Source organism: Salvelinus fontinalis, chromosome 2, assembly GCF_029448725.1.
Source record: "Salvelinus fontinalis isolate EN_2023a chromosome 2, ASM2944872v1, whole genome shotgun sequence".
In the NCBI taxonomy this organism is placed as follows: Eukaryota; Metazoa; Chordata; class Actinopteri; order Salmoniformes; family Salmonidae; genus Salvelinus; species Salvelinus fontinalis.
The window spans coordinates 76,829,939-76,844,626 of record NC_074666.1 but is presented as its reverse complement, the minus strand read 5'-3'; the positions used below and the strand labels follow the sequence as shown (position 1 = coordinate 76,844,626).

General features: G+C 40.0%; 1 protein-coding gene across 1 annotated transcript; it reads right to left on the bottom strand.

Annotated features, from left to right (window-relative positions):
• Positions 1 to 4,823: 4,823 nt before the first annotated feature.
• Positions 4,824 to 7,594, bottom strand: pde6hb (phosphodiesterase 6H, cGMP-specific, cone, gamma, paralog b). The gene is made up of 3 exons (XM_055943633.1): positions 7,440 to 7,594; positions 7,234 to 7,274; positions 4,824 to 5,682 (listed from the first exon to the last, which is right to left on the bottom strand). The coding sequence occupies exons 1-3, from the start codon at positions 7,583 to 7,585 to the stop codon at positions 5,606 to 5,608; spliced, it is 264 nt and encodes an 87-aa protein (XP_055799608.1). The 5' UTR covers positions 7,586 to 7,594; the 3' UTR covers positions 4,824 to 5,605.
• Positions 7,595 to 14,688: the final 7,094 nt, after the last annotated feature.

The window sequence follows — 14,688 nt, the reverse complement described above, 5'->3', positions numbered from 1 at the left end:
ACGTGATTGGAAATTATATGCATAGGCCCAGATCTGAATGCCAGGTCATCATAAATAATCCCACTGCTGGTTGCTATGTTACAGAGAGAGGTTAGAGGTTAGGGGGAGGGTTTCCACTAATTACTACAACCACAAACTCAAAATGGGATATTCATTAAAACAAAAATTTGCTCTTTGGTTTTAATTTAAGGTTAGGGTTAAACATAAGTGTGGTTAGGATTAAGGTTAGGTTTAAAATCAATTTTTTGTAGAAATAGACACGGTTTATTACTTTGTGGCTGTAGTAACTAGTGATGACCAAGGAGGAGGGAGGAGGAGGCTGAATAACACAACTGACTCATCTAACTGTCCCTGAGACATAACCTCACAACATTGATACCCCTCAGGTGGTGTATGTCAGGGAGGGAGAATGCCTTCCAATGGGTCTCTGTATGAACAAGCCCGTGCTGAGCTCCTGGGTTCAAGTCTGTACAGGCAAGGACGTTCTGTAAGGTGTGTGTAAATGGGATAAACACTGAAGCTTTCATAGAGACAGACACAAAGGCCGGGATAGTTTGTCTGTTCACAGTATAGGATTTCCATAAGCTTCAGGGACCTAGGAGAAGAATATACAGTATCAGCATACTATCAAGAGTTACTAAATAAATATTAAAGCACAGACACAGACTGACCTATGACCACGGGGCATCAACCAAAACAAAGTAGCAACACAAATGGGAAAGGCGTTTTGAGAAAGATATTTGGGGGACTGTGAAATAAAGGAGTTGATTTCGCCATCCTTTCGTGTGCTAAGGGATTGTAACACCCAGGACATTTGCTGAGCACTTGTTGGCTTCTTTTCCTTCACTCTGCGGTCCAACTCATCCAAAGCCATCTCAATTGGGTTGAGAACGGGTGATTGTGGAGGCCAGGTCATCTGATGCAGCACTCCATCACTCTCCCAGGTCAAATAGCCCTTACACAGCCTGGAGGTGTGTTTTGGGTCATTGTCCTGTTGAAAAACAAATGATAGTCCCACTAAGCCAGTCCTTCTCAAATAGTGGGAACATGCTTTTTTTTGCCGCAGGGAGTAGTTTTTTTTGTTGCACCGCACAAGAGCACACAGCACAGAGCAGGAGATATGAAGTGCAGATAACAAACCCTTAAGAAACACCATGGAAAAATATTTAACAGGGATGAAAAGAAAGGCGGAGAGAGACGGAGATAATGAGACAAACGTAAGTCTCCCGAAAGCTAAGACGAGGAAATATGACGACGCGTATGTAGTGCTTGGCTTCACTGTGACCACGGTGGGAGACGAGGAAACACCGGTATGTTTACTGTGTCTAAAAATGTTGGCAGCGGACAGCATGAAGCCAAATAAATTAAGGCGTCACTTAAAGACATGACACCCCAATCACGCTGATAAGCCGCTTGAGTATTTTCAGTGAAAACGTGCCGAATATTGCCAACAATCGTCCCGCTTTGTGAATGCTACTTCAGTAAACCAGCGAGCACTGTTAGCATCATATAAGGTGGCGTACCAAATTGCTCAGTGCAAAAAAAAAGACTCCATAGCAGAGGAGCTAATACTGCCTGTAGCATTAGACATGGTCTCTGTCATGCTGGATGACGCAAGTGCTGCAAAAATAAAAACTATCCCTCTGTCCAATGACACTGTCGCCAGACGTATAAATGACATTGCTAACGATCTTAAAGAACAGCTGGTAAATAAACTCAAAGGCAAACGTTTTGCCTTACAGTTCAATGAAGCAACTGACAGCAACAAAGACTGTTTGTTTATCGCTTAAGTACGTTTTGACATGACAAACTCCCTGTGTGAGGATCTACTTTTTTGTAAATATGTCAGAGACAGAGCCACAGCTGAATAGCTATTCAAAATGCTGGACTGCTTCCTGACTGAGAATGGGCTAAAGTGGGAGAACTGCATTGGTGTTTGCAGTGATGGTGCACAGACCATGGCAGGGATGAGAAAAGGACTTCGGGCACTCATCAAGAAGGCCTCACCTAATGCTGAGTGGACACACTGTGTTATACACAGAGAAGCACTGGCATCAAGGCACCTTTCCTCTGAAATAAGTGAGGTTATGACTGACATTGTAGGTGTAGTCAATTTTATAAAGACCAGACCACTAAAAACAAGAGTCTTCTCTGCTATCTGTGAGGAGATGGGAGCTGAACATCAAGCTGTGCTGTTTCACAGGGAAGCAAGGTGGCTGTCACGAGGAAACGTCTTGTCCAGAGTTTTTGAGCTCAGAGAGCAGATAGGAATGTTTTCGGAGCAGGAGCACAAGTATGACCTCGCAGAAAAATGTAGTGATGAGAACTTCCTGGCAACTGGCCTACCTGAGTGACATATTTGGAAAGCTAAATGAACTAAATCTACAGCTTCAAGGGAAAGATAAACACCTCCCTCAGGTCACAGACAAGATCAGCTCTTTCACTCGAAAGCTTGCAATGTGGGGCAGGCGACTTGATGAAGGAAATACTAATTCATTCGAGAACCTGAATGAATTTGTTGACACTACTGACTATGATGCCTCCTCAGTGATTCCATATATTAAGGAGCATATTTCATCACTGATGGGATTCTTTAAAAAGTACCCTGAAAACAGTTCCCAATATGACTGGGTGAGAGATCCTTTCAATGCACCAGCTCCAACTGGTTTCAGCTCTGCAGAGGAGGACCAGTTCATTGATATGACGTCTGACTCCACATTGAGACTGAGGTTCACATCACAGACACTGAGTGAATTCTGGCTGAGTGTAGAGAGGCAGTATCCACTCTTAGGGCAGAGGGCCATGGGTATTCTTCTTCCTTTTGCAACATCTTATCTTTGTGAGACTGGCTTCTCTGCTGTTGCTGCACTGAAGACCAAGTACAGGTCCCAGCTAAACATTGAGCAGGAGCTGAGAGTTGCAGTATCATGCTTCAAACCCCGCTTCGAAAAGCTGTGCTCTGCAAAACGTGCTCATTGTAGCCATTAATCCTGACTTTGATTTTAAAAAATCAGCACAAATTGTTTTATTCATTTTAGTTTTATAAGTCAAAGTGTTTCATATATTGTGCTCCTGAGTTAATGTTGCTGATCAATTTGAATTTATTATTATTTATTGATTATATTTTATTCTATTTTTCAGTATCAAATTGGTCCCCAAAAAATTACAGTTTAGTTAAGGCTTGAATTGTATTTTTTTTTTTGGCAAATTGATGCACTTTAAGTATTTTCTGTTACAGACTAAAAAACAATGTTAATAAAGTTATTCTTTGTTGTAAGTTGATCTGTATTTCTTTCTTTTTTCTTTTTTTGTTTTCTTTAATGTTAATAAGGATACAATGTTATGCAGAGGTGTCCTTATAACAATTTTATAGACAAACAATACTATTTACAGTCGCGGCGGAGAGTTGGGGGGGCACGAAATATTTACTTCTTCCTAGGGGGGACGTAACAGAAAATAATTGAGAAGCACTGCACTAAGCGCAAACCAGATGGGATGGCGTATCGCTGCAGAATACTGTGGTAGCCATGCTGGTAAAGTGTGCCTTGAATTCAAAATAAATCATAGACAGTGTCACCAGCAAAGCACCATCACACCACCTCCTCCATGCTTCACGGTGGGAACCACACACGCGGAAATCATTTGTTCACCTACTTTGCGTCTCACAAAGACATGGCGGTTAGAACCAAAAATCTCAAATTTGGACTAATCAGACAAAGGACAGATTTCCACCAGTCTAATGTCCATTGCACGTGTTTCTTGGCCCAAGCAAGTCTCTTCTTCTTATTGGTGTCCTTTAGTAGTGGTTTCTTTGCAGCAATTTGACCATGAAGGCCTGATTCACGTAGTATCCTCTGAACAGTTGATGTTGAGATGTGTCTGTTACTTGAACTCTGTGAAGCATTTATTTGGGCTGCAATCTGAGCTGCAGTTAACTCTAATGAATTTATCCTCTGCTGCAGAGGTAACTCTGGGTCTTCCTTTCCTGTGGTGGTCCTCATGAGAGCCAGTTTCATCATAGCGCTTGGTTTTTGTGACTGCACTTGAAGAAACTTTTGAAGTTCTTGACATTTTCCGTATTGACTGACCTTCATGTCTTAAAGTAATGACGGACTGTCGTTTCTCTTTGCTTATTTGAGCTGTTCTTGCCATAATATAGACTTGGTCTTTTACCAAATAGGGCTATCTTCTGTATACCATCCCTACCTTGTCACAACATAACTGATTGGCTCAAACGCATTAAGAAGGAAAGAAATTCCACAAATTAGGCACACCTGTTAAATGAAATGCATTCCAGGTGACTACCTCATGAAGCTGGTTGAAAGAATGCCAACAGTGCGCAAAGCTGTCATCAAGGCAAAGTGTGGATACTTTGAAGAATCTCAAATCTAAAATAGATTTTGATTTGTTTAACACTTTTTGGGTTACTACATGATTCCATGTGTGTTATTTCATCGTTTTGATGTCTTCACTATTATTCTACAATGTAGAAAATAGTAAAATAAAGGAAAATCCTTGAATGAGTGGGTGTGTCCAAACTTTTGATTGGTACTGTACATTTGTTAAAGTTTCAAACCACAGTATGTTATGGTGGAGCAATGTAGAAAAAATATGGTTGAATTATATGCTTATAAATGTTCATTGCTGTTCTTAATGAATGTTCTTTAAAAGAATGTCAGATGTTAGTGAAAAGTATAACATACTCAGATTTTCATTTTATACCCCATCATGGAAGGAGTTGTATTTTCTTCTATTTTCTCAGAATGACAGAAAAGCAAAGGACACCATGAGTATTGAAAATAAAAACTTTAATGGATCTATCAGGACATACAATCACACATACACATTCCGTCATATAAATGTGTTTGTAACACATCGATATATTTATATTTTGTTTGGTGGCGTACCGTACACTAAGAAGGGGGCAGTGTGGCACCACAGGGATAACAGGGAATGCCTTCACCATAATGATCTATGACAAAGCATCACACACCCTCCTCCCTGGTCTCATCCCTTTCGTTTCCTGTGTGTTCACAGTAGCACGCCTTATCAACAACAAGTAAAAAACACAATGCAAAATAAAGAGATTGGGGTAAAAAGGGAGGGTAACGAAGGTAGAGGTTGCATTGGAAACAGAGACATATTTACAGTTCTGTAGTAGACTATAAGCAAGTACAAGCTCGTCATAGCTAGTCTTTGCTTGCGTCCATTGCTGTGGTTGATGGTTCCCAGAGGAATTGGGGGACTAAAGGGATCTGAGGGATTACAAAAGGAAAGAGGGAAGGGGGAGCCGAGGTAGGCTATTGTAGAGAGGAGGGGTGGGGGTGGTCTTGTTGTATCACATCAAGTATCTCTTATGTCCTGTATAAAATACAGTATAATACTATTATATGATAATAATACAAATAAACAGTTCAGTGTTCCGTCTGCCCACCGTATGTGGTCTTTCAGGCCGCAGTGTCTGACCACAACAGACTTAAGAACAGCGTGGAGTGACGAGACGACTTTAGGGGGATGGCCAGTCGCCTTATGGTGGCGCGCCAGACTAACACAGAAGGAAAGGATCAAGAGCGGAGAGGTTAAGGGAAGGCAGGAGGCAGCAGTCTTAGATGATTCCATATTTGGCCAGATCACTGAGCTCCATGTCGCCGTAGGCCTCCCATGGGCAGACCACTGCTATGTCTAGAGAGAATGAGAGAGGGAGAAACAATTAGTATTGATTGTCCAGTTGATGAAAAAGGGCAAGGAACACTTGTTGGTTGTCTTGGTTGTCGATATTCAGTGCCTTCAGAAGGAATTCCACATTTTGTTGTGTTACAGCCTGAATTGCAAACACACAATACCCCATAATGTCAAAGTGGAATTATGTTTTTTTATTTTTTTATTTTACAAATGAATTAAAAATTTAAATCTGAAAGGTCTTGAGTCAATACGTTTTCTTGGATGGACTCACTCTGTGTACAATAATAGTGTTTAACATCATTTTTAAATGACTACCTCATCTCTGTACCCCACACATAAAATTATCTGTATGGTCCCTCAGTCGAACAGTGAATTTCAAACTCAGATTCAACTTTAAAGACCAGAGAAGTTTTCCGATTCCTCATCACAAAGAAGGGCACCTATAAAATAATAAAAGCAGACATTGAGTATCCCTTTGAGCATGGTGAAGTTATTAATTTCACTTTGGATGGTGTGTCAATACACCCAGTCTTTACAAAGATACAGGCGTCCTTCCTAACTCAGTTGCCCTAGAGGAAGGAAACCGCTCAGGGATTTCACCATGAGACCAATTGTGACTTTAAAAACTGAGGATGGATCAACAACATTGTACTTACTCCACAATACTAACCTAATTGACAGAGTGAAAAGAAGGACCTCTGTACAGAATAAAAATATTCCAAAACATGCATCCTGTCTGCAACAGGGCACTAAAGTAAAACTGAAAAAATGTGGCAAAGCACTTCACTTTTTGTCCTGAATACAAAGTGTTATGTTTGGGGCAAATCCAACACAACACATTACTGGGTACCACTCTCCATATTTTCAAGTATAGTCGTTGCTGCATCATGTTATGGGTATGCTTGTAATCGTTAAGAACTGGGGAGTTGACAGGGTAAAAAAGGAAACGCAATGGAGCTAAGAACAGGAAAAATCCTAGAGGAAATCTGGTTCAGTCTGCTTCCACCAGACACTGGGAGATGAATTCACATTTCATGAGGACAATAACTTACACTGGAGTTGCTTACCAAGAAGACAGTGTATGTTCCTAAGTGTCCGAGACACAGTTTTGACTTAAATCTGCTTGAAAATGGTTGTCTAGCAATGATCAACAACCAATTTGACAGAGCTTAATTTTGAAAATAATAATGGGAAAATATTGTGCAAAACTCTGAGACTTACCAAGAAAAACTCACAGCTGTTATTGCTGCCAACATGTAATTGACTCAGGGGAGTGAAAACTTATGTACTTGTACTTATTTTCATTACATTTGCAAAAATGTCTAGAAAGATGTTTCTAAGATGTCTTTGTCTTTGTGGGGTTTTGTGTGTAGATGTGTGAGAGTTTTTATTTATTTAATCCATTTTGAATTCAGGCTGTAACAACTAAATGTGGGATAATTCAAGAGGCATGAATACTTTCTGAAGACGCTGTATACTGAAAGTAGAAATACAAATATATAGATGAACAAACATGACTACTGATGATTGCAGATGGAATATCAAAGTTACCTGTGCCAAGACCCTCCATGCCGGGGATGTCATCACCAAATCTGCAATTGACAAGGAAACATGTTTGTATCTTTTTTGTATCTAGAATTTGTTTGTCTGCATTTATACAGGTTTGAGAATGTGAGAAAATTGAGTGCTTGTTCGTGTGAATGTGTGGAGTTTGTGTGTATCTGTGTGAATGTGTGATGACAGAGAGAGATTCTCACCCTTTCTGGCCAGGCTTGGGGGCCTTGCTCTTGAATGTACGGGTTTGCCTCTGCTTGAACTTGGGGGGTCCCTTCTTGGGGGTGGTGGGGCCAGCTGTTCCAGCGGGCGTTGCCAGGGCGCTTCCTGCAGGGGGAGCTGTGTTCATTTCTGCTGAGGTCTGACACAGAGAGAGACAGAGATTGTTACAAGACTGTACATAATACAACATTTTAAATGTCTCTATTCTTTTGACATTTTTGTGAGTATAATGATTACTCTTAATTTCTGATTGTTTATTTAATATTTGTTTATTTCACTTGCTTTGGTAATGTAAACATGTTTCCCAAGCCAATAAATCCCATTATAAAGAGAGAAAGTGCGCTGTTATAGTGTTGGCCAGAAAATCCATAATTTCCCTCTATCTTGTATTATCCTCACTCCCATGTTCTACGTCTATCCTGGCTAGTTTAACTTCACTTCAGGTCTCTCCACCCCCCCTCTCTTCTTCTCTACTGCTGTCTTTCTGCTAATCTCTAGATCTCTGCCAGGCTCCCTCCAGCCACCTTACTGGTAATCAGGATAGATTAGGGGGATTTGGCTAAACAGCCAGATTATCTCTGATTCCATATAAAACCCAATTTGATGAATTCCCTTCTTAAATCCCAGGAATGTCCTCTGTGTCACACGCACTTGCTTAGATCACGAAGGGAGGGGGAAAATCAACTCCTTAATTTCTCAGTCCCATAATATATTTTTCAAAACATCTTTCCCATTTGGGTTGGTACATTGTCTTGACCCTGGATACTCTCCTTTCTTAGCATGGACATCTTCTTCTTTTTGGATGTCTGATTTTACATGATCAATTATTTTGACCTGACTAAAGTATTGAATTGACTAGCACCCACTAAATGTATATACATGCATATAGCATTGTAACACTATTGTACATTAAATCTTCACTACTGTGCATCTGATTTAAGATCCCATTGGCCTTTGATGTCGTCAGGGGAAAAAAGGTTGATCCTTATGACTTAGTAAGGATGTCGGGACGGACCTCAATTAATGATGCTATTGAGACCGGCAGTGGCAGGCCTGCCAATCTCTTTAGTGGCTCAGACACTATACTGGACAACAGGTGAGGCCACACTTTGTCCTTGTTCCTGTTCTTCTTCATCCGTTTAAGCACTATCCTCCTAATCTGTCTCCTGAGTACCCCCTTCCCTGAACCTGGGAGCTCCATAATCCTGTTAACATAATGACGTGGATGGAGCTCACTTTACCAGGACATGGTATGTAACTCAACAGATGCTGCACCTGCATGAGATCACAGATCTGGCTCTCCCTATGCTGCCTAATGCCCATCCAGAGTCGATAGAGATCTGTAAAGCTGTGCAAAAGCATCTGTTGTTGTGATTTCAGTCTCTGCTTCTAACAGGTGAGTTTAGCCTCTCTCTCTCTGGGAATGTGGTGTCTGCTCTCTCTCAGATATCTGCCTTCCACTGGAAGATTTGGATGCACATTGAAAATCCTGTCATTGTTTTACAATTTTTTAGATGTTGCCCTGCGGTTTTTAAATTTACCCCTAAGGAGCAGAATTTGATTTCTGCAGGTCAACTGTTTCTACAGTCACATCATTTATCAATTGATTGGCACAAATGTTTTCCCACCTAGTTCCCACTGCACTATTATAAAAAAAATCTCACTGTTCCAATATCAACACTAGCATACCATTGAGTGTGAAGCAATGCATTGGGCATGCCTTAATGGTATTCTAGTAAGGACATTGGAACTTGCTGCTTCTAATGTGCCAATGATTTTAGAGTCAATATGCACACGTTTGTAGCTATGTGGACTTCTGTCTACCACACAAATGGATTCCACATTTCACTTCCCAATCTGAAAGCCCACTCATTACTATCATGCTAGAATTCAATTGAGCAGGTGAGCTACAGCTACATATGCATGTACATTCTGCATCATGGCTACAGGTGTTAGATTTGCAGCAGTCAATCAATCACAATCTTAGATGTTCTTGCTTGATACTCTTGGAACTTTTTTCCTTTATACTTCCTTTACAAGTTATGTGTACTTATACTGTAGCACTAATGTAGTCATCTATATTAGCAATAAGTAATTAAGTAGTAGTAATGTATTATTTCTAAGGAATAATAAAGAAAAGTAGCAATAAGGAGGCCCCCCGTAACTACTCCCAAGGTCGTTGCTGTAAATGAGAATGTGTTCTCAGTCAACTTACCTGGAAAATAAGGGTTAAATAAAAATAAATAAATAAAATAAAATAAAAAAGTCTCTGCCTCACCTAATTTCACAAATGTTCCAAGGAACTTCTGTCTCGAAATGAGAGCTACTGCTGCATGTCAGTCCAAGAGCAAAATGAACACAAGGAATCGGCCTTTGTTTAAATACCCCTGATTCTTAATCCTGCCATCTCCTGGTTTCCAGTCACATGGTCTCCAAAAAGGTCAGCCAGCTCCTTCACCACCCTCACCCCACCTCCATTCCTGGACATCAGAGAGGGTGGGGACATCAGTGAGGCAGGTCAATATGGTGTTTTTAACTAACTTATCCAATTAAGCCTTGGCACGCCTGTGTCAAGCTTGTCAAAGGAGTCGACATTGTATGTGGTTGCGTTCCTGGTCCATGTGAATAGTCCTTAAAGAGTCTGCGTTGTCACTGTGATTGGTCTTTAAAGACTGTGTTGTCACTCATGATGTTCCTTGATCCTTGTGATCAGGTGGTACGGTTAGACCACTATCTTCTCCTGACAACTATTTTGTTGCTTGAGTGGGATATTTTACCTAAAATAGCTCTGGTAAAATAAAAAAATAACACACACACACACACACCTGAAAAATAAAGAACATTTCCTGACTTGTCATGCAGGTTTGGGGTCAATCTACTAAAGTTATTTTACTTGGTGATAATCAGTGTGTCTGTATTTAGTGGATTTTGCAGGTGGCATTCTTTAACAGTCCTGTTACAGCTGGTATTTAGGCCTACCTGTAATTTACCATCAGAAATACCATCAAAACATTTCTGATTAAACAAACATTGAAGCCAATAGCAAAAAATAGCAACATTTTTCAGAAAGGATTTTTTGTGTGGATAAAATGAATAATGGATCAATCCCGTTACTCATAATTGGCTAGACAATTTTTTCCAAGTTAACTGAAAACCAAGTTAGTCGTCATGTCCGTCTTGCTGTATTCGGTATATACGTCAGAGCATTGAGGAAGTACTGTGAATCTGCATTGCGTAAGATCATCTTTTCTAATATGTGACTACATACTGTGTGTCTAATACTTTTAGCTATATATCCAATCACCACGCAGCATCTTACTGTATCAAGGACATTCAAACAATAAGTGATTTTTAGGAATGTTTCAGAGCTAACTGTAAGCACATAGTTCTGAAATTTGTTTTAGAGCATATACAACAAACTGTAATAGTAAATCATTCCCAAATCCCTATAGTTTATACTCTAGACAGTACAATTTAAGTGTAGCACTACTTAAGATCATTACACAACATCAAACTCTTTTTTACCCCATTCATTTCTTCAGTGCTATTTGTATTAGTAATACAGTGCAGCATGAATCAAAACCTCTGTATGGGGACAGGGTGTAGTGTTGTATTTTACATTTCCTTGTTGAATATGGTAAAGATGTTCATGTCCATGGGGATAATTAGATGGGAAGGTGCCCATTTAATGGGGAAATGTATTTACTACGACTGTGATATGTGTTTTCCCACCTAGCTATCTTAAGATGAATGCACTAACTGTAAGTCACTCTGGATAAGAGCATCTGCTAAATGCTTAAAATGTCAATGTAAATTAACCGTGAGGGTGCTGGCAAAATCCACATCGTCACAGGAGGCAACAGTCTAACCACAGAGCTCTGACGTCAAGGACGTTGACCTTGAGGTCTGGCATGGTGAAGTGCCAAATATGGACCTACAGTTAATGGGGACATTCTGGATTAGAGATTTAGGACCCTTTGGTACAGGACAGACCAAGCAGTGCAGACCAAGGGCCCTTAAAGGAAGCTGACGCTATTTCATATACAGTACTTCATCACGTACCTGATAATGGAGGTCTGGGGACGAGTACTTAAATAATTGGTGAATTGGTAGCAAAATTGACAATATGCCCTTGTCTCATAAGAGCTATTTCATATAATTTGGATCTTTTTTGACATGAATGTTGTTACTGAGGAAAAAAGTAGTGAAACGTATTGCTCCTCATGTTGAGTCTTGGATATGTTGACCCAGACCCCTGGTCTGGTCTGGTTTTGAGGGCAGGCCAGTTATAGAAACTCTTATCTGAAAGTCTCAGAAGCATGGCTATGGATCAGCCTCTCAGACAGTACCTGGGTTGATGAGGCTAGGACTGGGTCATTTCTTGACCCCTTTCGAGAGATCTTGATTCTATGTTCAATTATTGACCTGTGACAAAAACAGCTAATATCCTGTAACTACATACAGAACATTGGATAAACAGAATATTGCATTTTCTGTTCATACATTGTGAAGACACCACTTGGTCTTTCACTTTGTTGTCTGTGCACAGATGAAATCAATGTCGACGAAACGTCTAGAATAGAAATTGTATTAGTCTACGTCAGGAGGCTATAGCTCAAGAGGTTCTTTAAGTACAGTTGATGTGATTAGGGATCTCTTAGTGATTACCTGTCTGACACACAGTTAAAAGACAATTAACTGTTGACAACCACGTTTCCATAAACAACACTGACATTTAACTTTAAAAGCAATAGAAAGTCAAAACATGGTGTTAGTATTAGTAGGTCAATATGTAAAGCTTTTAAGAGTCACAGGCCCAGCCTTTTCTGTATGTGTGCTCACAGTAATACTTGGATAATTGGATTACACAGGGGTTAAGAAATTAGCACTGATTTACCTCGATGGGGTTTGACTTGACTATAGGCAGTACATAGACAGACAAATACACAGTATGCATTCTACATGAACTGTCTTGTTGTGTATATGTATATAGATTGTGTGTTACGTTAAAGCCCTCTGTGCTGTGCTGCATTGAGTACATTGCATGCATACATGCATTCGTTCAATATGTTTATCCTCCCTCATAGTTTTGATGGACGTCTGGAGAGTGTCTCCCAGACACTGAGAAGAACACACCGTTTGTTAATATGGTCCAGACTGGGAGGACCTGACCTAGGGCTGGCCGAATGAATTCGATTAATTTGAATTTATGTTTTTGCGCGAAATTCCAAATGCCTGTATCGCAGAATCAAATTGGTGTGTGTATTTGTGTGTATTTTTCGTTTCTATGAACGTTTATGTCCGATTGTTCTCGTGTTGTATTTTTGGTCTCGTTCGCTCCTTCTGTGTTGAGCACCTTCCCTTTTATACCAGAGATCTGTAAATAACGACGAGATGCTCATGTCTCCACCCTATCAGTGGGAGTCGTTGTCCCAAAGGAGGGAAGGCAGGCGACAAGCTTAGGTTAATTAATAAAAATAAGCGCATAGAAACGCAATGGACTTATTTTGGACAGATTTTGGAGAGAGTAAAACCTCTCGCTTCGCGTCTTTCTCTCACTCAAAGCAATGAATATGAGAGATCACTTCTTACTCTCTGACAAACAGTTTCAACTCACTATTTGCATTTGAGGTTTGGTCCAATCATATGGACACCGAAACACATGGAATTATTATTTTACTGTAATAAAGGAGAAGTTAACCTTTCGAACCATACACTGTTAATATTTAAACTCCTCAAATTTCGAGCAGAGCACGGAGGTACCAATGGACATTTATTCTGGAAAATGAATACTCAGTTTGTCGCGCGCGCATTACGGTACCACTTATCGCTGGCAGCATTTTAATCAAATAAAGATTGTTATGTTAGTTGTTTAGTCTGTGTTTTATAAATGTACAATACGCATAAAACAATTATATTATGAATCGGCAACTCGTTCTCCTTCTGAGAAATATGGTAGGCCACTTGATTTCAACATCTGAACGAAGTGGACAGGCTAGCATGCTGTTCAAACAGTTGGAGATGGACAGAAGGCTGTGTTCATAACAATTAAACTGTTTAGCCTTGTTAGCTGAATTCAAAGCTTATGATTATACCTAGATCCACTTTGGCTAAACTTGAAATAAACATATTAGCTGGCTACTCACTAGCGCGTGGGCTTTTGCTTGAGAGATTGTTTATGAGATCGGTTTTAATTTTCTATAATGCCTGATACATTATTAGTGAATGTGCATTATGCATATTTCTGGTGAACAAAAATTAACAAAAATACACTTTTTATAGACAGACCTGAAAACCAGATCGGTGATTATTGCACAAAAAAGCAGGTACAAATATTTTGATTAAATTATTAGTGGGTCTTATGGTTGTGGAAGGCATATATTCAGCCTATGTATAATTTTACAAGCTCTGAATTCAAACATTATTGCTGACTATTTTAAATGCAGTGTATTTGACCTTTTAATTGTACAACAAAGCTTATTTAGAGATATACTTTTTTAATGTAGATATACGGTACCAGTCAAAAGTTTGGACACCTACTCATTCAAGTGTTTTTGTAGAATAATAGTGAAGACATCAAAACAATGAAAGAACACATATGGAATCATGTAGTAACCAAAAAAGTGTTAAACAAATAAAAATATGTTTCATATTTTAGATCCTTCAACGTAGCCACCCTTTGCCTTGATGACAGCTTTGCACACGCTTGGCATTCTCTCAACCAACTTCACCTGGAATGCTATCCCAACAGTCTTGAAGGAGTTCCCACATATGCCTAGCACTTTTTGGCCTCTTTTCCTTCATTCTACAGTCCATCTAATCCCAAACCATCTCAATTGGGTTGAGGTCGGGTGATTGTGGAGGCCAGGTCATTTGATGCAGAACTCTATCACTCTCCTCCTTGGTCAAATAGCCCTAATACAGCCTGGAGGTGTGTTGGGTCATTGTCCTGTCGAAAAAACAAATGATAGCCTCACTAAGCACAAACCAGATGGGATGGCCTATCGCTGCAGAATGCTGTGATAGCCATGCTGGTTAAGTGTGCCTTGAATTCAAAATAAATCACAGACAGTGTCACCAGCAAAGCACCCTCACACTTCCTCCTCCATGCTTCACGGTGGGAACCACACATGCGGAGATCATCCGTTCACCTTCTCTGCGTCTCACAAAGACATAGCGGTTGGAACCAAATAAACTCAGCAAAATAAGAAACGTCCACTCACTGTCAAC